Raw genomic sequence first — 25,906 nt, 5'->3', positions numbered from 1 at the left:
AGCCTACAGCGCAAGCGCCATCACTGCCCGCGGCAGCGCCCCTCTTGAATCTACTAGATAAAGACTGACGATCAGCTGCCGAGTGGGATTTTCGGCCTAATTCTTGCACCTAACCACTTCTGTTCTTCACACCTGTAGTGACGGAACGACTGCGGCGAACGCGAAACCTGCACGGATCTGTTGATTATCGGCCGTTCCCGGTCGCTACCTGCCGCCACTCGTTCACTGTATCACCGCCAGATCATCGGTTCACCACCCATCATAAACAGCCTATAGCGAAAGCGCCATCACTGCCCGCGGCAGCGCCCCTCCTGGATCTACTATATAAAGACTGACGACCAGCTGCCGAGTGGGATTTACGGCTGAATTCTTGCATCTAACCACTTCTGTTCTTCACACCTGTAGTGACGGAACGACTGCGGCGAACGCGAAAACTGCACGGATCTCCTGACTACCGACCGTTCCTGGAAGCTACCTGCCACCACTCGTTCGCTGTATCACCGCCAGATCATCGGTTCACCACCCTTCATAAACAGCCTATAGCGCAAGCGCCATCACTGCCCGCGGCAGCGCCCCTCCTGGATCTGCTATATAAAGACTGACGATCAGCTGCAAAGCGGGATTAGCGGCCGAATTCTTGCATCTAACCACTTCTGTTCTCCACACCTGTAGTGACGGAACGACTGCGGCGAACGCGAAAACTGCACGGATCTCCTGACTACCGACCGTTCCTGGTAGCTACCTGCCGCCACTCGTTCGGTGTATCACCGCCAGATCATCGTGTTCACTACCCATCATAAACAGCCTACAGCACAAGCGCCATCACTGCCTGCGGCAGCGCCCCTCCTGGATCTGCTATATAAAGACTGACGATCAGCTGCCGAGTGGGATTTGCGGCCGAATTCTTGCATCTAACCACTGCTGTTCTTCACACCTGTAGTGACGGAACGACTGTGGCGAACGCGAAATCTGCACATATCTGCTCACCACCGACCGTTGCCGGTAGCTACCTGCCGCCATTCGTTCACTGTATCACCGTCAGATCATCGGTTCACCACCCATCATAAACAGCCTACAGCGCAAGCGCCATCAAAGCCCGCGGCAGCGCCCCTCCTGGATCTACTATATAAAGACTAACGATCAGCTGCCGAGTGGGATTTGCGGCCGAATTCTTGCATCTAACCACTTGTGTTCTTCACACCTGTAGTGACGGAACGACTGCGGCGAACGCGAAATCTGCACGGTTCTGTTGACTATCGACCGTTCCCGGTAGCTACCTGCCGCCACTCGTTCACTGTATCACCGCCAGATCATCGGTTCACCACCCATCATAAAAAGCCTACAGCGCAAGCGCCATCACTGCCCGCGGCAGCGCCGCTCCTGGATCTACTATATAAAGACTGACGATCGGCTGCCGAGTGGGATTTGCCGCCGAAATCTTGCATCTAACCACTTCTGTTCTTCATACCTGTAGTGACGGAATGACTGCGGCGAACGCGAAAACTGCACGGATCTCCTGACTACCGACCGTTCCTGGTAGCTACCTGGCGCCAATCGTTCGGTGTATCACCGCCAGATCATCGTGTTCACTACCCATCATAAACAGCCTACAGCACAAGCGCCATCACTGCCCGCGGCAGCGCCGCTCCTGGATCTACTATATAAAGACTGACGATCGGCTGCCGAGTGGGATTTGCGGCTGAATTCTTGCATCTAACCACTTCTGTTCTTCACACCTGTAGTGACGGAACGACTGTCGCGAATGTGAAACCTGCACGGATCTGCTGACTACGGACCGTTCCTGGAAGCTACCTGCCACCACTCGTTCGCTGTATCACCGCCAGATCATCGGTGCACCACCCATCATAAACAGCCTACAGCACAAGCGCCACCACTGCCCGCGGCAGCGCCCCTCCTGGATCTGCTATATAAAGACTGACGATCAGCTGCCGAGTGGGATTTGCGGCCGAATTCTTGCATCTAACCACTTCTGTTCTTCACACCTGTAGTGACGGAACGACTGCGGCGAACGCGAAACCTGCACGGATCTGTTGACTATCGACCGTTCCCGGTAGCTACCTGCCGCCACTCGTTCAATGTATCACCGCCAGATCATCGGTCCTCCACCCATCATAAACAGCCTACAGCGCAAGCGCCATCACTGCCCGCGGCAGCGCCCCTCCTGGATCTACTATATAAAGACTGACGATCAGCTGCCGAGTGGGATTTTCGGCCTAATTCTTGCATCTAACCACTTCTGTTCTTCACACCTGTAGTGACGGAACGACTGCGGCGGACGCGAAAACTGCACTTATCTCCTGACTACCGACCGTTCCTGGAAGCTACCTGCCGCCACTCGTTCACTGTATCACCGCCAGATCATCGGTTCTCCACCCATCATAAACAGCCTACAGCGCAAGCGCCATCACTGCCCGCGGCAGCGCCCCTCCTGGATCTACTATATAAAGACTGACGATCAGCTGCCGAGTGGGATTTTCGGCCTAATTCTTGCATCTAACCACTTCTGTTCTTCACACCCGTAGTGACGGAACGACTGCGGCGAACGCGAAAACTGCACTTATCTCCTGACTACCGACCGTTCCTGGAAGCTACCTGCCGCCACTCGTTCACTGTATCACCGCCAGATCATCGGTTCGCCACCCATCATAAACAGCCTACAGCGCAAGCGCCATCACTGCCCGCGGCAGCGCCCCTCTTGAATCTACTAGATAAAGACTGACGATCAGCTGCCGAGTGGGATTTTCGGCCTAATTCTTGCACCTAACCACTTCTGTTCTTCACACCTGTAGTGACGGAACGACTGCGGCGAACGCGAAACCTGCACGGATCTGTTGATTATCGGCCGTTCCCGGTCGCTACCTGCCGCCACTCGTTCACTGTATCACCGCCAGATCATCGGTACACCACCCATCATAAACAGCCTATAGCGAAAGCGCCATCACTGCCCGCGGCAGCGCCCCTCCTGGATCTACTATATAAAGACTGACGACCAGCTGCCGAGTGGGATTTACGGCTGAATTCTTGCATCTAACCACTTCTGTTCTTCACACCTGTAGTGACGGAACGACTGCGGCGAACGCGAAAACTGCACGGATCTCCTGACTACCGACCGTTCCTGGAAGCTAACTGCGCCACTCGTTCACTGTATCACCGCCAGATCATCGGTTCACCACCCATCATAAACAGCCTATAGCGAAAGCGCCATCACTGCCCGCGGCAGCGCCCCTCCTGTATCTACTATATAAAGACTGACGACCAGCTGCCGAGTGGGATTTGCGGCCGAATTCTTGCATCTAACCACTTCTGTTCATCACACCTGTAGTGACGGAACGACTGCGGCAAACGCGAAAACTGCACGGATCTCCTGACTACCGACCGTTCCTGGAAGCTGCCTGCCGCCACTCGTTCACCGTATCACCGCCAGTTCATCGGTTCACCACCCTTCAATAAACAGCCTATAGCGCAAGCGCCATCACTGCCCGCGGCAGCGCCCCTCCTGGATCTGCTATATAAAGACTGACGATCAGCTGCAAAGCGGGATTTGCGGCCGAATTCTTGCATCTAACCACTTCTGTTCTCCACACCTGTAGTGACGGAACGACTGCGGCGAACGCGAAAACTGCACGGATCTCCTGACTACCGACCGTTCCTGGTAGCTACCTGCCGCCACTCGTTCGGTGTATCACCGCCAGATCATCGTGTTCACTACCCATCATAAACAGCCTACAGCACAAGCGCCATCACTGCCTGCGGCAGCGCCCCTCCTGGATCTGCTATATAAAGACTGACGATCAGCTGCCGAGTGGGATTTGCGGCCGAATTCTTGCATCTAACCACTGCTGTTCTTCACACCTGTAGTGACGGAACGACTGTGGCGAACGCGAAATCTGCACATATCTGCTCACCACCGACCGTTGCCGGTAGCTACCTGCCGCCATTCGTTCACTGTATCACCGTCAGATCATCGGTTCACCACCCATCATAAACAGCCTACAGCGCAAGCGCCATCACAGCCCGCGGCAGCGCCCCTCCTGGATCTACTATATAAAGACTAACGATCAGCTGCCGAGTGGGATTTGCGGCCGAATTCTTGCATCTAACCACTTGTGTTCTTCACACCTGTAGTGACGGAACGACTGCGGCGAACGCGAAAACTGCACGGATCTCCTGACCACCGACCGTTCCTGGAAGCTAACTGCGCCACTCGTTCACTGTATCACCGCCAGATGATCGGTTCACCACCCATCATAAACAGCCTACAGTGCAAGCGCCATAATTGCCTGCGGCAGCGTCCCTCCTGGATCTACTATATAAAGACAAACGATCAGCTGCCGAGTGGGATTTGCGGCCGAATTCTTGCATCTAACCACTTCTGTTCTTCACACCTGTAGTGACGGAACGACTGCGGCAAACGCGAAAACTGCACGGATCTCCTGACTACCGACCGTTCCTGGAAGCTACCTGCCGCCACTCGTTCACCGTATCACCGCCAGATCATCGGTTCACCACCCTTCATAAACAGCCTATAGCGCAAGCGCCATCACTGCCCGCGGCAGCGCCCCTCCTGGATCTGCTATATAAAGACTGACGATCAGCTGCAAAGCGGGATTTGCGGCCGAATTCTTGCATCTAACCACTTCTGTTCTCCACACCTGTAGTGACGGAACGACTGCGGCGAACGCGAAAACTGCACGGATCTCCTGACTACCGACCGTTCCTGGTAGCTACCTGCCGCCACTCGTTCGGTGTATCACCGCCAGATCATCGTGTTCACTACCCATCATAAACAGCCTACAGCACAAGCGCCATCACTGCCTGCGGCAGCGCCCCTCCTGGATCTGCTATATAAAGACTGACGATCAGCTGCCGAGTGGGATTTGCGGCCAAATTCTTGCGTCTAACCACTTCTGTTCTTGACACCTGTAGTGACGGAACGACTGCGGCGAACGCGAAATCTGCACGGTACTGTTGACTATCGACCGTTCCCGGTAGCTACCTGCCGCCAATCGTTAACTGTATCACCGCCAGATCATCGGTTCACCACCCATCATAAAAAGCCTACAGCGCAAGCGCCATCACTGCCCGCGGCAGCGCCCCTCCTGGATCTGCTATATAAAGACTGACGATCAGCTGCCAAGCGGGATTTGCGGCTGAATTCTTGCATCTAACCACTTCTGTTCTTCACACCTGTAGTGACGGAACGACTGTGGCGAATGTGAAACCTGCACGGATCTGCTGACTACCGACCGTTCCTGGAAGCTACCTGCCACCACTCGTTCGCTGTATCACCGCCAGATCATCGGTGCACCACCCATCATAAACAGCCTACAGCGCAAGCGCCACCACTGCCCACGGCAGCGCCCCTCCTGGATCTACATATAAAGACTGTCGATCAGCTGCCGAGTGGGATTTGCGGCCTAATTCTTGCATCTAACCACTTCTGAACGCGAAACCTGCGCGCATCTGCCGATTGCCGACCATTCCCGGTAGCTACCTGCCGCCATTCGTTCAATGTATCACCGCAAGATCATCGATTCACCACCCATCATAAACAGCCTACAGCGAAAGCGCCATCATTGCCCGCGGCAGCGCCCTTCCTGGATCTACTATATAAAGACTGACGATCAGCTGCCGAGTTGGATTTGGGTCCGAATTCTTGCATCTAACCACTTTTGTTCTTCGCACCTGTAGTGACGGAAGGACTGCGGCGAACGCGAAACCTGCACGGATCTGCTGACTACCGACCGTTCCCGGTAGCTACCTGCCGCCACTCGATCACTGTATCACCGCCAGATCATCGCTTCACCACCCATCATAAACCGCCTACAACGCAAGCGCCATCACTGCCTGCGGCAGCGCCCCTCCTGGATCTACTATATAAAGACTGACGATCAGCTGCCGAGTGGGATTTGCGGCCGAATTCTTGCATCTAACCACTTCTGTTCTTCACACCTGTAGTGACGGAACGACTGCGGCGAACGCGCAACCTGCACGGATCTGCTGACCACCGACCGTTCCCCGTAGCTACCTGCCGCCACTCGTTCACTGTATCACCGCCAGATCATTGGTTCACCACCCTTCATAAACAGCCTATAGCGCAAGCGCCATCATTGCCAGCGGCAGCGCCCCTCCTGGATCTACTATATAAAGACTGACAATCAGCTGCCGAGTGGGATTTGCGGCTGAATTCTTGCATCTAACCACTTCTGTTCTTCACACCTGTAGTGACGGAACGACTGCGGCGAACGCGCAACCTGCACGGATCTGCTGACCACCGACCATTCCCTGTAGCTACCTGCCGCCACTCGTTCACTGTATCACCGCCAGATCATTGGTTCGCCACCCTTCATAAACAGCCTATAGTGCAAGCGCCATCAGTGCCCGCGGCAGCGCCCCTCCTGGATCTACTATATAAATACTGACGATGAGCTGCCTAGTGGGATTTGCGGCCGAATTCCTGCATCTAACCACTTCTGTTCTTCACACCTGTAGTGACGGAACGACTGCGGCGAACGCGAAAACTGCTCGGATCTCCTGACTACCGACCGTTCCTGGAAGCTACCTGCCGCCACTCGTTCACTGTATCACCGCCAGATCATCGGTTCACCACCCATCATAAACAGCCTACAGCGCAAGCGCCATCAGTGCCCGCGGCAGCGTCCCTCCTGCATCTACTATATAAAGACTGACGATCAGCTGCCGAGTGGGATTTGCGGCCGAATTCCTGCATCTAACCACTTCTGTTCTTCACACCTGTAGTGAGGGAACGACTGCGGCGAACGCGAAAACTGCTCGGATCTCCTGACTACCGACCGTTCCTGGAAACTACCTGCCGCCACTCGTTCATTGTATCACCGCCAGATCATCGGTTCACCACCCATCATAAACAGCCTACAGCGCAAGCGCCATCACTGCCCGCGGCAGCGCCCCTCCTGGATCTACTATATAAAGACTGACGATCAGCTGCCGAGTGGGATTTGCGGCAAAATTCTTGCATCTAACCACTTCTGTTCTTCACACCTGTAGTGACGGAACGACTGCGGCGAATGCGAAACCTGCACGGATCTGCTGACTACCGACCGTTCCCGGTAGCTACCTGCCCCCACTCGTTCACTGTATCACCGCCAGATCATCGGTTCACCACCGATCATAAACAGCCTACAGCGCAAGCGCCATCACTGCCCACGGCAGCGCCCCTCCTGGATCTACATATAAAGACTGTCGATCAGCTGCCGAGTGGGATTTGCGGCCTAATTCTTGCATCTAACCACTTCTGAACGCGAAACCAGCGCGCATCTGCCGATTGCCGACCATTCCCGGTAGCTACCTGCCGCCATTCGTTCAATGTATCACCGCAAGATCATCGATTCACCACCCATCATAAGCAGCCTACAGCGAAAGCGCCATCATTGCCCGCGGCAGCGCCCTTCCTGGATCTACTATATAAAGACTGACGATCAGCTGCCGAGTTGGATTTGGGTACGAATTCTTGCATCTAACCACTTTTGTTCTTCGCACCTGTAGTGACGGAAGGACTGCGGCGAACGCGAAACCTGCACGGATCTGCTGACTACCGACCGTTCCCGGTAGCTACCTGCCGCCACTCGATCACTGTATCACCGCCAGATCATCGCTTCACCACCCATCATAAACAGCCTACAACGCAAGCGCCATCACTGCCTGCGGCAGCGCCCCTCCTGGATCTACTATATAAAGACTGACGATCAGCTGCCGATTGGGATTTGCGGCCGAATTCTTGCATCTAACCACTTCTGTTCTTCACACCTGTAGTGACGGAACGACTGCGGCGAACGCGCAACCTGCACGGATCTGCTGACCACCGACCGTTCCCCGTAGCTACCTGCCGCCACTCGTTCACTGTATCACCGCCAGATCATTGGTTCACCACCCTTCATAAACAGCCTATAGCGCAAGCGCCATCATTGCCAGCGGCAGCGCCCCTCCTGGATCTACTATATAAAGACTGACAATCAGCTGCCGAGTGGGATTTGCGGCTGAATTCTTGCATCTAACCACTTCTGTTCTTCACACCTGTAGTGACGGAACGACTGCGGCGAACGCGCAACCTGCACGGATCTGCTGACCACCGACCGTTCCCCGTAGCTACCTGCCGCCACTCGTTCACTGTATCACCGCCAGATCATTGGTTCACCACCCTTCATAAACAGCCTATAGCGCAAGCGCCATCACTGCCCGCGGCAGCGCCCCTCCTGGATCTACTATATAAAGACTGACGATGAGCTGCCGAGTTGGATCTGGGGCCGAATTCTTGCATCTAACCACTTCTGTTCTTCGCACCTGTAGTGACGGAAGGACTGCGGCGAACGCGAAACCTGCACGGATCTGCTGACCACCGACCATTCCCTGTAGCTACCTGCCGCCACTCGTTCACTGTATCACCGCCAGATCATTGGTTCGCCACCCTTCATAAACAGCCTATAGTGCAAGCGCCATCAGTGCCCGCGGCAGCGCCCCTCCTGGATCTACTATATAAAGACTGACGATGAGCTGCCTAGTGGGATTTGCGGCCGAATTCCTGCATCTAACCACTTCTGTTCTTCACACCTGTAGTGACGGAACGACTGCGGCGAACGCGAAAACTGCTCGGATCTCCTGACTACCGACCGTTCCTGGAAGCTACCCGCCGCCACTCGTTCACTGTATCACCGCCAGATCATCGGTTCACCACCCATCATAAACAGCCTACAGCGCAAGCGCCATCAGTGCCCGCGGCAGCGCCCCTCCTGCATCTACTATATAAAGACTGACGATCAGCTGCCGAGTGGGATTTGCGGCCGAATTCCTGCATCTAACCACTTCTGTTCTTCACACATGTAGTGACGGAACGACTGCGGCGAACGCGAAAACTGCTCGGATCTCCTGACTACCGACCGTTCCTGGAAGCTACCTGCCGCCACTCGTTCATTGTATCACCGCCAGATCATCGGTTCACCACCCATCATAAACAGCCTACAGCGCAAGCGCCATCACTGCCCGCGGCAGCGCCCCTCCTGGATCTACTATATAAAGACTGACGATCAGCTGCCGAGTGGGATTTGCGGCCGAATTCTTGCATCTAACCACTTCTGTTCTTCACACCTGTAGTGACGGAACGACTGCGGCGAACGTGTAACCTGCACGGACCTGTTGATTATCGACCGTTCCCGGTAGCTACCTGCCGCCACTCGTTCACTGTATCACCGCCAGATCATCAGTTCACCACCCATCATAAACAGCCTACAGCAGAAGCGCCATCACTGCCCGCGGCAGCGCCCCTCCTGGATCTACTATATAAAGACTGACGATCAGCTGCCGAGTGGGATTTGCGGCCTAATTCTTGCATCTAACCACTTCTGAACGCGGAACCTGCGCGCATCTGCCGATTACCGACCGTTCCCGATAGCTACGTGCCGCCATTCGTTCAATGTATCACCGCAAGACCATCGATTCACCACCCATCATAAACAGCCTACAGCGAAAGCGCCATCATTGCCCGCGGCAGCGCCCTTCCTGGATCTACTATATAAAGACTAACGATCAGCTGCCTAGTGGGATTTGCGGCTGAATTCTTGCATCTAATCACTTCTGTTCTTCACACCTGTAGTGACGGAACGACTGCGGCGAACGCGAAAACTGCTCGGATCTCCTGACTACCGACCGTTCCTGGAAGCTACCTGCCGCCACTCGTTCACTGTATCACCGCCAGATCATCGGTACACCACCCATCATAAACAGCCTACTGCGCAAGCGCCATCACTGCCCGCGGCAGCGCCCCTCCTGGATCTACTATATAAAGACTGACGATCAGCTGCCGAGTGGGATTTGCGGCCGAATTCTTGCATCTAGCCACTTCTGTTCTTCACACCTGTAGTGACGGAACGACTGCGGCGAACGCGTAACCTGCACGAACCTGTTGATTATCGACCGTTCCCGGTAGCTACCTGCCGCCACTCGTTCACTGTATCACCGCCAGATCATCGGTTCACCACCGATCATAAACAGCCTACAGCGCAAGCGCCAACACTGCCCGCGGCAGCGCCCCTCCTGCATCTACTATATAAAGACTGACGATCAGCTGCCGAGTGGGATTTGCGGCCAAATTCTTGCATCTAACCACTTCTGTTCTTCACACCTGTAGTGACGGAACGACTGCGGCGAATGCGAAACCTGCACGGATCTGCTGACTACCGACCGTTCCCGGTAGCTACCTGCCCCCACTCGTTCACTGTATCACCGCCAGATCATCGGTTCACCACCGATCATAAACAGCCTACAGCGCAAGCGCCATCACTGCCCACGGCAGCGCCCCTCCTGGATCTACTATATAAAGACTGACGATCAGCTGCCGAGTGGCATTTGCGGCCTAATTCTTGCATCTAACCACTTCTGAACGCGAAACCTGCGCGCATCTGCCGATTACCGACCGTTCCCCGTAGCTACCTGCCGCCATTCGTTCAATGTATCACCGCAAGATCATCGATTCACCACCCATCATAAACAGCCTACAGCGAAAGCGCCATCATTGCCCGCGGCAGCGCCCTTCCTGGATCTACTATATAAAGACTGACGATCAGCTGCCGAGTTGGATTTGGGTCCGAATTCTTGCATCTAACCACTTTTGTTCTTCGCACCTGTAGTGACGGAAGGACTGCGGCGAACGCGAAACCTGCACGGATCTGCTGACTACCGACCGTTCCCGGTAGCTACCTGCCGCCACTCGATCACTGTATCACCGCCAGATCATCGCTTCACCACCCATCATAAACAGCCTACAACGCAAGCGCCATCACTGCCTGCGGCAGCGCCCCTCCTGGATCTACTATATAAAGACTGACGATCAGCTGCCGAGTGGGATCTGCGGCTGAATTCTTGCATCTAACCACTTCTGTTCTTCACACCTGTAGTGACGGAACGACTGCGGCGAACGCGAAACCTGCACGGATCTGCTGACTACCGACCGTTCCCGGTAGCTACCTGCCGCCACTCGTTCACTGTATCACCGCCAGATCATCGGTTCACCACCGATCATAAACAGCCTACAGCGCAAGCGCCAACACTGCCCGCGGCAGCGCCCCTCCTGCATCTACTATATAAAGACTGACGATCATCTGCCGAGTGGGATTTGCGGCCGAATTCTTGCATCTAACCACTTCTGTTCTTCACACCTGTAGTGACGGAACGACTGCGGCGAACGCGTAACCTGCACGGACCTGTTGATTATCGACCGTTCCCGGTAGCTACCTGCCGCCACTCGTTCACTGTATCACCGCCAGATCATCGGTTCACCACCCATCATAAACAGCCTACAGCGCAAGCGCCATCCCTGCCCGCGGCAGCGCCCCTTCTGGATCTACTATATAAAGACTGACGATCAGCTGCCGAGTGGGATTTGCGGCCAAATTCTTGCATCTAACCACTTCTGTTCTTCACACCTGTAGTGACGGAACGACTGCGGCGAACGCGCAACCTGCACGGATCTGCTGACCACCGACCGTTCCCCGTAGCTACCTGCCGCCACTCGTTCACTGTATCACCGCCAGATCATTGGTTCACCACCCTTCAAAACAGCCTATAGCGCAAGCGCCATCATTGCCAGCGGCAGCGCCCCTCCTGGATCTACTATATAAAGACTGACGATCAGCTGCCGAGTGGGATTTTCGGCCTAATTCTTGCATCTAACCACTTCTGTTCTTCACACCTGTAGTGACGGAACGACTGCGGCGAACGCGAAACCTGCACGGATCTGCTGACTACCGATAGCTACCTGCCGCCACTCTTTCACTGTATCACCGCCAGATCATCGGTTCACCACCCATCATAAACAGCCTACAGCGCAAGCGCCATAACTGCCCGCGGCAGCGCCCCTCCTGGATCTACTATATAAAGACTGACGATCAGCTGCCGAGTGGGATTTGCGGCCTAATTCTTGCATCTAACCACTTCTGTTCTTCACACCTGTAGTGATAGAACAACTGCGGCGAACGTGAAACCTGCACGTATCTGCTGACTACCGACCGTTCATGGTAGCTACCTGCCGCAACGCGTTCATTGTATCACCGCCAGATCATCGGTTCACTACCCATCATAAACAGCCTCCAGTGCAAGCGCCATCACTTCCCGCCGCAGCGCCCCTCCTGGATCTGCTATAAAAAGAGTAACGATCAGCTGCCGGGTGGGATTTGCGGCCGAATTCTTGCATCTAACCACTTCTGTTCTTCGCACCTGTAGTTACGGAACGACTGCGGCGAAGGCGAAACCTACACGGATCTGCTGACTACCGACCGTTCCCGGTAGCTACCTGCCGCCACTCGTTCATTGTATCACCGCCAGATCATTGGTTCACCACCCTTCAAAACAGCCTATAGCGCAAGCGCCATCATTGCCAGCGGCAGCGCCCCTCCTGGATCTACTATATAAAGACTGACGATCAGCTGCCGAGTGGGATTTTCGGCCTAATTCTTGCATCTATCCACTTCTGTTCTTCACACCTGTAGTGACGGAACGACTGCGGCGAACGCGAAACGTGCACGGATCTGCTGACTACCGACTGTTCCTGGAAGCTACCTGCCGCCACGCGTTCACTGTATCACCGCCAGATCATCGGTTCACCACCAATCATAAACAGCCTATACGGCAGGCGCCATCACTGCCCGTGGCAGCGCCCCTCCTGGGTCTACTATATAAAGACAGACGATCAGCTGCCGAGTTTGATTTGCGGCCAAATTCTTGCATCAAACCACTTCTGTTCTTCACACTTGTAGGTGAGTGTGACGCAAATACATAGGCTCGGTAGACTACTACCTTTCTTTTGGCTGCAAATCCCAACTGTGCTTTTCTGAGCTGTCAATCCTGTGGTGATGGGCGTCGATCTTTGCACATACCATGTTCGAATTGGTTGTGTTGTGGCACTGGGCAGGGAAACATTATCATTTTCACCAGGATGGTTTTGCCCGGGGTCAGCTACTGCAAAATTATGCGTACGTGGTCGTCTGACCTTATCCATTTCTTGTATTTGGGTCCGGCTGATCTAATCATAATATATGTTTTATTCGACCATCATGTGGTACATGAAGACAGGGAGCCCGGAGTAAAAGCTGCCCATTATCAGCTTGACAGAGCCCTGGACCCCCTACATTCTGGCAGCAGCAATGAAGGCCGAAATCAGGGCAACACAAGCAATCACGAAAAAGCATTTCAAGGTGAAAAACTACACGATCACAAGAAATAATAATAATAAAAAAAACCAACAGAACATTAGCACAGCCACACATGGACACTTTTTCATAATACAGGGAGGTGAGTAAACATGCAAAAACCAATAGCACAACCACAAAATATGTGTTCAAGAAGAAGAAAGACATGAAAAAAAGCAAGAAAAATTATATGTGAGAAAGGAATACTTTGGTTAAACGTTTGTGTGATATATCCTGCAAATCTATGTTCTGTTCTAAATGTTGGTTCAGTATTCGCGGCAGCCTATTTTGTAGTGTATGTAGACCGTAGTTAGTGCGATACGTTTTTATTTTCCATTGATTCCTGCTTCTTGTTTCATACGTCGGAGTGTGATTGTCTAATTCTGCTAGCGTTTGAAGGAAGCGTGTGTGATTAGATATTTCTTGTTTGAAAGCTCGACACAGACGATAAGGAACCATGTTCGGTATAGGAATTATTTTATGCTTTGGGAAAAGTTCAGCGGCGTGATAAGACCGCGGTACGTTTTCAGGAAGGCGCAGAAAACTTTTTTGTAGTACGTGAATCTTTTGCTGGTTTTTCTGAGTAATTAAGGCGAGAATTAAAAAGGGAGTGATAAATTAAGAGCATCGCATATTTTGGGAGTACGTGACGATTACGGTAGAGAGGACCAAGAATCTGACATATTTTTGTGGTTATATGTAATATGTGGGCGTGCCAAGACATGCTTTCATTAAATATAACACCTAATGTTTTGAACGTTGCTACTACTTCTAAAGGACAGGACCTTAAATATTTAGTTTTGCTCAAATGGACTAGTTTGTTTTTAGAGCGGAAGATTGCAACCTTCGTCTTTGAGATATTAATTTTTAACGCGTTTCTCAGGGCCCATTGATCTAGTTGCTCTAACCCGCCGTTCGCTCTATCTACCAACTCATCTATGTTGTCCCCAGATATCAATGCACTAGTGTCATCCGCATAAATAACAAATTTTACGAGCGGTACAGCACGAACAATGTCATTAATGTAGGTATTAAAAAGAAAAGGACCAAGTATACTGCCTTGGGGAACGCCAGAGCATACGGGCTGCATTTCAGATCTGAAACCATGTAATGTAACTGCCTGTTTGCGAAATTCTAAATATGATTTTATTAGTGAGACTGCGTGCCCGCGAAAGCCGCATAGTTTTAACTTACGGAGTAGCAAATTGTGATTAATAAGTTCAAAAAAACTTTCGTGAAATCAATAAAGATTCCAATTACTATTCTGTTTTGTTCAAGCTCCTTCAAAATGTGTTCTTTCTGGTCTATTAAAGCAGATTCTGTGGATAAGTATTTTCTAAATCCATATTGAGAGCTCGTAAATGTATGGTTATCAGACTCAAAAGAAATAAATTGCTGATAGATAATTTTTTCAAGTAATTTAGAAAATATAGGAAGTATTGATATTGGCCTGTAGTTGTTCACTTCGTTTCTATCACATTTTTTGTAGAGGACAGAAACACGTGCACACTGCATACCACTAGGAAAGACAGCATTTGAAATACATACATTCATAATATGCGTAACACAAGGCAAAATAAGGTCAAAAATGAACCGGATCGGCTTCATTTGCATCCCGTTGACATCAAAAGCCGTAGAGCAGTTTATCGCATGAAAAATTGTGAATACTTCAGCTTCATCAACAGGTTTAAGAAATATAGATTTTGGAACTCTATTCACATCCCTTAGGTCGTTTTCAACAAGAACAGCGCTAGAGACACTAAGAAAGTGTTTATTAAATGTTCCTGCTAAATCCTGGCCAGAAATTTCAATATCATTTATTTTTTTTAAAAAATCGTGTCCTGGAACATATCGTGTCCTGGAACAAACATCTCCAGTGAACTATATTGTTGAGCCCCTCACGCCGTCACCCGATCTCAGACGCAGCGGCCGTGAGACTGTACATGTCCAGCGCCTCAAGAGATACTACGACCCCGCTGTCTTGTCCGCCCCTTAAGTCGCCAGGATGGCTTCTCTTCTGTCCGGGGGCCATTGTAAAGAAGACGACGAGCATATGCGCAAGCCGCATGGTCATCGCCTGGTGCATGCTCCTGGCTCCATTGTAAAGACGACGAGCATATGCGCGAGCTGCATGGTCATCGCCTGGCACACGCTCTCGTCTGGACTAGCTGACCCGCTGTTGGCCCTGCTCCCGTTAGGAAGCTTTTCAGAATAAACCCCACCTAACAATTTTAATTGAAGAAATGGCATTTTATTAATGTTCCGCGCTAATAAATTATTCATCTTTTTCCACATGAGATCTTAGCGGACATTAGTTGAAGCAAATTCAGTAGCATAATATTCATTTCTAGCCTTTTCGAGTTCTTTGTTTAGGCGGTTCCGGTATGTCTTAAATGTATTGAAGTCATTGGCTTCTCTTGTTTTAATAAAGTTACGACAGAGCCTATTTTTGAAGCGTATCTTCATATTAAGTTTGGGGGTTAGCCAAGGCTTGCGAAAGAGCCGATTCCGCTTCGCAGTTTTCATAGGGAAACTTGCTTTGTATAATGGCTTTAAAATGTGCAGGAACTCGTCATAAGCTTTGTTTGGGTCGCTCAGTGAAAAGATGGATTCAAGACTGGTACTTTCAATTTTATTCCTAAACACAGATAAGTTATTGTCAGTTATTGCTTGGAAATGGTAGGTCTGGTTGTTGCGCTTGACATATTGTTTTCTAAAGCAAAAGAATACAGGCATGTGGTCACTTATGTCACCTACAATGACACCGTATTTAGCCATATTACGGCCAATGTTTGTGACAAACAGGTCAAGCAATGACGTTGATCTAGGCGTAATACGCGTTGGTTGGATGACACTATAAAAGCCATTTGACTTCATTAACAATTCTAGATTTGTCTTAGCCGCGTCATTACTTAACATATTAATATAGTACAAGTGTCAGACGTTCATCACATGCAAAGGTAAACAAAGGTTCCAAGAAGTTAAAAAAACGTTTCAACTTTTGACTTTGCAGGCCGGTAGCAGACCACGAAAACAGTAGAGTCCAATAACACGGACAACACTTCGTGGTCAAAAGCACACTCTGTAAACAGCGGTAGTAAGTCAGGCTGTCATTCTTTCCGGACCAACATGCAGACACCACCACCACGTCCAGTATAACGGTTTAGATAGAGTGTCTGATAATCTGGTAGGCGGAAAACATCAAGTTCGTTCGTACACCATGTTTCTGTGATCATGATGTCAAATGACATACCAATGCCATCGAAGAAGGCATTTAAATTTGCATCTTTATTTCTAACAGATTGGGCATTAAGATGCATACACTTAAACGCCTTTAGGAACTCTGCACCTAGATAGCTTACAAACTGGCTTGGACTTATGAACGATGCATTAGTAATGTTAGCCATTAGGAGGCACGAGAAACAAGAGAAGCAAAGCTGCCGTTTGCAAACCTAAGACAGCTCGTCAAGCTTGCCGAATTTCCCGCCGTCCATTTTCCGAGTAAGGATTTTGCCATTAGAGTGCCAGAAATACTTGTAGCCCTTAGCTTTTGCCCATTCTTTCACTACTGTAAGTAGCGAGCGGCTACGCTTAGTTAGATTTTCGAGCACGTGTACTTCCCTGTGTACTTCACGTGTACTTCCCTTTGCCTACTGACCTGCGATTTCCAAAGCTGCATTCAACTATGCCTGACATAACTGTCACGCCAGGAGGTGTATCCTTTGCCATAGACCGTCTACCCGCTAACTCCACCCCGGCCTCCATGAGATATGTCCTAAATTACTCAAAATAGCACAACGTGCAGTATGCCCCATCTTAGCTGCTATTTTTCAGCAATCCATTTATACGGGCTGTGTTCCAAACGACTGGAAAATTGCGCGTGTCATTCCCGTTTTTAAATCTGGCGATGCTTCTAAACCATCAAATTACAGACCCATTTCGTAAACCAACATAAGCTGCAAATTGCTCGAGCACATACTCTCATCTGCTATCATGGGTTATCTGATGAAGCATAACTTCTTTTTTGGCAATCAGCACGGCTTCTTACACGGTCTATCTTGCGAAACGCAACTCTTTGAACTGATCGCTGACCTTCATCACGCTGTTCATGATCACTCTGAAATAAACGCCGTATTTGTAGATTTCGCCAAAGCATTCGATAATGTCCCACACATTCGTCTAATAAAAAAAACTTGAGAATCTGAACTTAAATTCTAAGGTTATTTCTTGGAACAGGAGTTTTTTGGCCGGTCGGTATCAAACAGTCTTTGTTAATGGGCATTCATCGTCCATCTCCCCTGTTAAATCTGGGGTATCGCAAGGGTCTATACTCGGGCCTATCTTGTTTTTAGTTTATATTAATGGCATAAGTAATAACCTAAATTCCACGGTCAGATTGTTTGCAGATGATTGCGTGACACACAGACAGATTACTGATCCTTCCGACTCTACTCGTCTACAATAAGACCTTAACAAGATTAATGATTGGTGCACACAATGGCAAATGAAAATTAACACCTCAAGAACAAACGTTGTTAGATTTACCACATCATCTAGCGCCGAACCTTGTCAATACACTTTCAACAACGTGCCCGTAGGATAGACACCCATCATAAAATATCTAGGGTTGCATTTAGCAGCAGACCTCTCATGGAACAGTCACATTGATACGGTTATTAACAAAGTTTCCAAAACACTCGGCTTCCTCAGACGTAACCTATGTTTATCTAATCCAAACACAAAGCTATTAGCATACACTACATTAGTACGCTCGAAATTGGATTACGCCTCTTTTATCTGGAACCGCCGTCAAGCATACCTGGTAACAAAATTGGAGGCTCTGCAAAATAAAGCCGCCTGGTTCATATCTAAGAATTACTCGCGATCACAGAGTGCAACCGAAATAAAAAAAAAGCTCTGAATTTACCTCTTCTCGAAAAACGAAGAATGCCTTGCATGCTGTCATTTTTCTACAAATTATATCACAGTCATTCATCCTTTGCTTTGTACCATATCAAGCCAGCTCATCGGATATTCCCACGCATTGATCACCAGCTCACAGTCGAACCATTATTTGCGAGAACAAATCTCTTCTTTCATTCGTCTCTCCTCCTTGCCATCCGTCAATGGAATCTTCTCCCTGGCACCATTGCAGCTCCCAATGATCACGAAGCGTTTGTAACTGCCCTAAAACACCACTTCGAGCTGTAATCTTCATCCTTCCAATCCTTTTTTTTTGCATTTCTGTTGAAGCACTGCTTTCTAAGAAAACTTGAATGTTTGTTGCAATGTGCCTTGATATTTTGAGTGTTTGATGGTTTTCAACATGTTCCCGGCCAAAGAATTTTGTACTTATTGCAAATTTGTGTTGCGTTGTTTTTACTGTTGTTCCCCCTTATGTAATGCCCGCTGGGGCCTTTAGGGTATTTGAATACATAAATAAATATTTTCCTTACTCTTGAGGTTATAACACGAGACAAGGGCATGCAATAACAATAACCCCTTTGAACACACGAAACAACTGTTTTAATATTTTTTTTCGAGGACAATTACTGAATAGAACAATCTTAATAGCGAGACTTTTAATCATATTTCTTTAGTGATGTTTGCAAAATTCCTGCAAATGTTATGAATTTGAGTGTGTTTATATGCATGTATTTTGTTTTTTTTTTCCGCCAACCTGCAATGATATCTACTAGATCGCAGTGTCTATAAATAAAATAAAATAAAATAAATGTAAGCATTAAAGGTCAGCAGAGATGCGCCCTGCACACGGCTACGATGCGGACTAGAAATCTACTCTTCACAGCCGTATATTACCCACGTGAATAATTTTATCAAGCCAGACAACAAGGCGGTATTCTGTTAAACCTCAGCATCCCCGCTGGCAGGGTCGGTGCGCGTCTGTGCACGACATGCGCGCGCGGGGCGACTCTAAAGAAGGTGACATCTCCAGGGAGAATATTTCACTAGACCAACGAGCCATGATAGAGCGCTGCGTCCAGCTCCTAAGGCAAATGTTATAAAACTCCTGCAGCGGCTTCCTAATGCTCCGTTTTCACTTCGGAGACTGCATGCCGTCAATCCTGATGAGAAAGTGCCGTGAAAGCATACTGTAGCTGCCACTGCATTTTTTTTATCCCGATAGTTGGTGATACATAGTTGATGATACGAGTTGGTGATACATATTTAAAAAATAACAGCGCGGAAAACGGGGACTTCCAGGGTAGAAAACACAGGACAAGCGCTGACTCTCAACCAGAATTTAATCACAGCAAACAAGGAAATATAAGCGAACAGGAAACAACAAAACAATGAAACCACAAGGCACGTGCACTGTGTTTTCTACCCTTGAAGTCCCCGTTTTCTGCGCTGTTATTTTTTTATGTTTCTGCATCGAGCTGGAGTCAGAGGTGCGGCCACGGCAAGGAATCAGCGTGAACACACATCATGCTTGAGTTTATGGCCCGCCGCGGCCGGATCGTACAAAGACACTTGCAGCGAATGCCCGTTTCCGCACCTGGAGCAATAAGGGAAGAAATTTTGTCAGTTCCAGTTTCTAACTCTGATGCTGATCGCGTGTTCTCCTGTGTTTGATTAGTAAAAAATAGTTGCGCAACAAAATGAAGCTCGACCGCATAATAGTAATTCCACAAGTCAAATTCGATCTACAGCTTCAACATATATCAGCTTCAATGTCCTACTGGATTGTTGGCTAGAACGCGACAAAATTACTCTCGCAAGATCACACTATCTACACGCACTGAGCATTTAATATTTCGTTTATTTATTTGCAACGTACGTGTGCCTTGAAGACCAAGAAAAAGGGCTGAAATTTTGTTTTTTATTTGTATGCTAACTATTATTTTTATTTGACGACGGTCGTATTCATAAGATCACTTCTTTCCAATATGGCTACAGTTTAGTTTAGTTCATGGGGGTTTAACGTCCCAAAGCGACTAAGGCTATGAGAGACGCAGTAGTGAAGGGCTCCGGGAATTTCGACCACCTGCGGTTCTTTAACGCGCACTGACATCGCGTAGTACACGGGCCTCTAGAATTTCGCCTCCATCAAAATTCGACTGCCGCGGCCGGGATCGAACCCGCGTCTTTTGGGCCAGCAGCCAAGCGCCATAACCACTGAGCCACCGCGGCGGCCCAATATGACTACAAATTTGGCGCTGAGATTGAATGGCGTGGCTACTTTTGGCTCTCGCTCCTTTTAAAATGTATCCAGCGACAACGCTGGGCAGAAGTACTTGCTGTTGGGCTAGTTGGTTCATCGTAAAGTTGAATGGCGCTCTTTCTGTCTCTGTGTCTTCCTGTGTTTGTTCCTTTGCGCCACTCAACTTTATGGCAACGCTGGGCGGAGACTATGATAGGTGCGAGCCAGCGTCGACCAGTTTTGCAGCAAACTAACCAAGTGACCAAAGTGTGACCAAAGAAAACTAACGCGGTAATGTCACTACTCTAGAGATGGCACTCGCGTCCCTTTGAGATTAAAGCAGCGACAGAATGGGACGACATCCCCGAGCAAGTTTTTTACCCGTGCTTATCTAAAAATGTTGACCGATATGTACACATAGCCCTAAAACAACTGCAGCATACAGTGGTTCTTTCACGTGCAAGCCATAAGTAGATTCTCCGAGCTTTTATGACAGAATACCAGTTTTTCCTCTTGCATGCACACTGAGTAGCATATGTAAACTGACCGCAGTGGTGGGCTGGTGCGTGAGCATCCGCCTCGCATGTGGGAGGTGCGGGGTTCGACCCCTAGTGCCGCCGGGCACCCACCGGTGACACTACGGGTACAAGATTCCCCTGCCCTGGTGCTTGGGAAATTGAAAAGCTTGGGAAATTGGTCTTTGACCCCACCTTGAGGAAACGGAAATTCCTTGTGCCATGGCACTCTTTGGCCGCAGATGTCCTAGCGCCATAAAAAATCACTGCTATTAGTATATGTAAACTACATATTAAATAATTGTGCACAGCTAAATGGCATAACTTGTCACTATAACACTCCCATAATCACTTTGGCTTATTTATCTCACAGGATTCTAGACGGATGAATTTTTACATATAGTTCGAAGTCAATAACTTACTCAAATTTCTGTTTAGTTTTTCTTTTGTTAGGTGCGGCACCCGAACTCAACCTCCCAATATGAGTGTAGCTAAGGACACTTCAACCTCAAATGATTGAGTGAGGTCACAATGTTGTGTTTTAGATTGTGGCGTATAACATTTGGGCGTCGCAGCAGCACCGGCAACATGCCGAAAAATCCGTTTTGCTTTGCACTTCGGGTCAGTAATTATTTGCCTTCTAAATGCTACCGCAGTGATGAGCGTTGTTTGCTTCCCTGCCCGCTTTGCGTCAAGTGTTTTTTGAGTGGTGTATAATGCCTGCCTAGCAATCTTCTGCTTTGCGGAGACATGGAGGAAAACGCTGGGCCAACCGAAAAGGAAATGCTGCAGGAATTGCTGGCTGGTCAAAGCAAAATGTAGTCCGCTATTGAGGAGATTAAGGTATCTCAAATAAATATGGAACAAAACATTTCCTCCCTCACAAGCAGAATCGAAATTTTGAAAAGAAATCATCAACTCTTGCTTCGCTCGACAGCATGGTAAATGATTTTGAGAGCACCGTATCTGTACTGAACAAACAGCTCATTTCCTCAAATGGAAAAGGTTGATAGTATTGAATACAGAGGGCGTAGAAATTATTTGAGAATTTATGGAGTAGAGGAGCCTGATGCCGAGAATGCCGAGCATCTTGCAAAGACATAAACAGAAGAAGTATTCGTGAGCAAATTACTCTTAAATGTTACTAGTATCGAAAGAATTCATAGGGTTTGACGAAAAACAAATTATAAGACACGTCCGGTTATTATGAAATTTCTGGACTACCGTAATAATTCCATTCATATTGAGGGAGTGAAACAAACTGAAGGACAGCAAATATTCTGTGTCAGAAGATTTTTCGGAAAGGGTGCGTGATGTACGTAAGCAGTTATGGAAAAGTGCAGCAGAGGAAAAAGCAACCGGTGCGAAAGCTAAGCTCCTATATGATAAGGTAAGCGTTGGTGGCGTGATGTATGGATGGGACGAAGGAAATGCCTGTCGTTATCGTGTCGATGTAAATAAAAGAAATTCACAAATGAACGCACACCGGCGTGCGCTTAAGATTCTGAATATTAACTGTCGGAGCACAGTAAATAAGGCTTTAGAATTGGAGGGACTTTTTTTAGTGTATAGTCCTGACATTGCTATTCTCGTCGAAACGTGATTGAGTGAAGCAATTTATGACAGCGAATTTCTCCCAACTTGATTCAGTCTGTTTAGAAAGGCGGTTGTGTGTACATTGTTTTCAAGTCACGCATAAATCTACTGAAAATACCAGACGCACTTGGAAAATATTTTCTGCAAAGCTTATTCTGATAATGTTGGAAATGTGTTGGGACCGAGGTACAGACTTCCTACGTCTCGCACAAACGTTCTAGACGACTTATGGAAATACATGAGCACGTATGTTATTTTGGCAAGGGACTTTAAATTGCCTAATGTGAACTGGTATAATATGTCGCACAGTAAATCGAACGATGCCTCAGCCGATATTCTCCTGAATATCGTCTTTAATTTTGACCTTTAGCAAGTAGTTGAAGAGCCTACAAGCATTCAGGGTGCTTCCAAATCGGTCATATATACTTTTTTGTTTTGTTAGCGGCAGCATTGTTCCTAAAGTACACTGTGAAGTAGTTCCCGGAATTTCCGACCACTGTGCTGTTCTTCTTAGTGTGTCTTGTGGCCCTACAAAAGAAATCAGCGAGACTTCTACATTTCCTAATTTTTCTAAAGCAGATGACGTGTGTATAGATGTCCCTTCTTTTCATTTGGAGCACTTCGCCAATAGTAATGATAGCATGCTTATTCTTTGGCACCGTTTTAAACAAATTTTGAACAGTTGTATGCGTTTTGTGCCTGCCATTGTCAATAAACCAAAAAGTAATATCCCGTGGATTTCCGGGGAGGAATTAAAATTACGGAGGCGGCTAAAAAAAGCTTAAAAAGAGAGACTTGCTCTAATGGGCCTATAACTTCAGATTAGTCCTCTAAAATTAAGAATGAAGTAACCATATACAAAAAACGCTACTACGGGGAATTCCTACCCAAATTTGAAACGGCATCACCAGAACAATTATGAAGGACTATTTCGCCTAAGTGCTTAGACTGCGATACCTTCGAAATAGACGGGGAACAGGTAAGCGATTCGGAAATAGTATTCAAAGCTTTTCATGACCATCTTAAATCGGGTTTCGCATATTATGATGGTGCCCTACCCTCTTTTGATGTCTCTTTCCCATGTTTGCATGATCTCAGAATTTCAGAACAAAGTATTTTCAACGTGCTTTTAAAACTGAATTTAAAAAGTCCCCAGGGCCAGACAGCCTCCCAAATGCATTTCTTCAATGATATGCAGAGTGGGTTTCCAAGTATTTGCATGTTTTATTTAGAAAATTATTGCGCGACGGAGAACTACCAAATGATTGGATTAATGCCGTGACCAAACCGTTACATAAAAGTGGAAAGCGAAACTCCATTAACAACTATCGCCCAATATCGCTGACATCAATAATCTGCAAATTACTCCAGCACATTATTCATAATCAAATGCTGGAATTTCGTGTTAAAGACAATTTTCTAACCAAATATCAACACGGTTTTAGAAAAGGGTTTTCGACGTGTACTCAGCTGATGGAAACAATCCATGATTTTGCAACAGCTATTAATAAAGGTACTCATATTGACGCAATATTCATGAATTTCTCGAAGGCATTTGATAAAGTTTCTCACAAAAAGCTACTTCATAAATTACATAAAGTTTTTCGTAGTAGTCAGTTATTAGAATGGATTTCAGCGTACCTAACAAGCAGAAAACAATTTGTTTCTTTTCGTGACAATTTCTCCGCATATGTAACGGTTAATTCGGGGGTACCCCAGGGATCGGGGGTACCCCAGGGATCTGTGGTAAGGCCGCTTTTGTTTTGTTCCATATTACTGACTCTGTGCAGGACATTCCAGTTAACATTGAACTTTTTGCCGACGACTGTGTTCTGTACTCTGAAATTAACAGCATATCGGACCAATTATTATTGAACAGTGTGCTTCAAAAAGCTGTTTCTTGGTGTCACGACTGGCAGACGGTCATCAATGTTGAAAAAACTGTTTTCATAAGAGTAACACATAAGGAGAAACCTTAGCTTTTTTCTTACAGTATTAATAATACCTTGCTTTCTGGACCAACTGTAAGTACTTAGGGCTGTGGATCTCGAAGGCTCTTAATTGGGGTACCCATATTAACTAAGCAACCACAAATGTTAATAGTAAACTTTTTTTTCGTCAGGCGCGCGCTTCACTCTTCTGCTCCCGCTGTACGTCTCATGGCTTATAAATCAGTTGTATTACGTGTTTTCGACAACGCTGTCGTGATTTGGGACTCTTTTACAAAAACTAATATTGCTAAGCTAGAAAAAGTACAGAGGAGAGCTGCGCATTTCATTTATTACACATTTACCAGAAATTTTGTTATAGATCTTTTAAAGAGGCCGACTCTTTGTCCCATGGCGCAAAGAAATCGTTACTCACGACTGAAGTTTTTGTACCAATTAATCAATGGCCACTATAAAACTGACGTAACTAATATAATGTCTTTCTCTTCAGGATACGCGACTTGCCAAAGGCATAGTCTAAGTATTATCCCGTTTTCCTCGCGTAGCAACAGTTTAAAGTTTTCATTCTTCGCCCGCACAATAATTGAATGGAATCAACTGAAAAACAATGCCGTCTCTGCACCAACGTTAACTGCGTTTTTATAAAATTGACAGTAATGCTATTTCATGTGTTATTTGCTAGCTCGCTTCTTTGCTGAAACATGTGTGTGATAATTAAACTTTTTGCATTATTTGATCTCGTTGAGCCCAGCTGTGCCTTGTGTGTTTACTGGGCTTTTTATTGCATAACCAGTTCTCAGGGCATTTATTTCTGTACATGCCATTGTTTTAAATCATGCTGGTACCACCCTGCTGAAATCACCGTGTGGTGATTGCAGTATCTACAATTAAACAAAAACTTGTAGCGCTGCTACGATCCTGCTTCTCACTAATGCATCCTGCGCGCGCTTTGCCTCTGCCTGAGCTGCTGTTCTTGTGTGGCGAACTGCATCAAGGGCCCCTCTCCTTCTTGCAGGCTTCTCATCTCATTTCTAGGCGGTCGCCTCTCTAAACCTAGTAACTACAGGCCCTGCGAGAATCAGATTCGAGGATATGGTCTTGCTTTCTTCAAGTTATCGAATACTAGCTTCGGTATCTTTTTTCTTCTGCATGTCTTTCAATAAGGGCTAGAGATTATCCATTCGCTCTCAATCAGTCCAGCTTTGGGTCTTTGTCTTACCTTTTGCTTTGCGAGGCACTTTTCCTTTGGTCTCAATGGATATCAGCGGGTTCTTGAGGACAGAACCGTCGAAGGACTCCAAGAGATCGAAGTCGTAATAGTAGTGCTGCACGAGAAAGATTTCAATGCGCTGAGTCTTGCGGACAGAAGCCTCGAAACACACGCACTGAAGCAAAAAACGAAAACTTGAGGCATGCAAGCTGTGCCCCAGACATTTCATATTAAAT

At 48.1% G+C, this 25,906-nt stretch overlaps 1 protein-coding gene across 6 annotated transcripts in view; it reads right to left on the bottom strand.

Annotated features, from left to right (window-relative positions):
- The window catches only part of shf (WNT inhibitory factor 1), a 492,096-nt gene that overhangs the window by 222,653 nt on the left and 243,537 nt on the right, over positions 1-25,906 (bottom strand). For all 6 annotated transcript variants that reach the window (XM_077641125.1, XM_077641124.1, XM_077641126.1 and 3 more), the window contains exon 3: positions 25,680-25,785. In XM_077641125.1, coding sequence (XP_077497251.1) covers positions 25,680-25,785 — 106 coding nt within the window. The remainder of the gene's footprint in view (positions 1-25,679; positions 25,786-25,906) is intronic.

The sequence above is a fragment of the Amblyomma americanum genome, chromosome 10, assembly GCF_052857255.1.
Source record: "Amblyomma americanum isolate KBUSLIRL-KWMA chromosome 10, ASM5285725v1, whole genome shotgun sequence".
NCBI lineage: Eukaryota > Metazoa > Arthropoda > Arachnida > Ixodida > Ixodidae > Amblyomma > Amblyomma americanum.
Note: the sequence above shows the minus strand (reverse complement) of the source record. Positions and strands in the feature narration are given on the sequence as shown.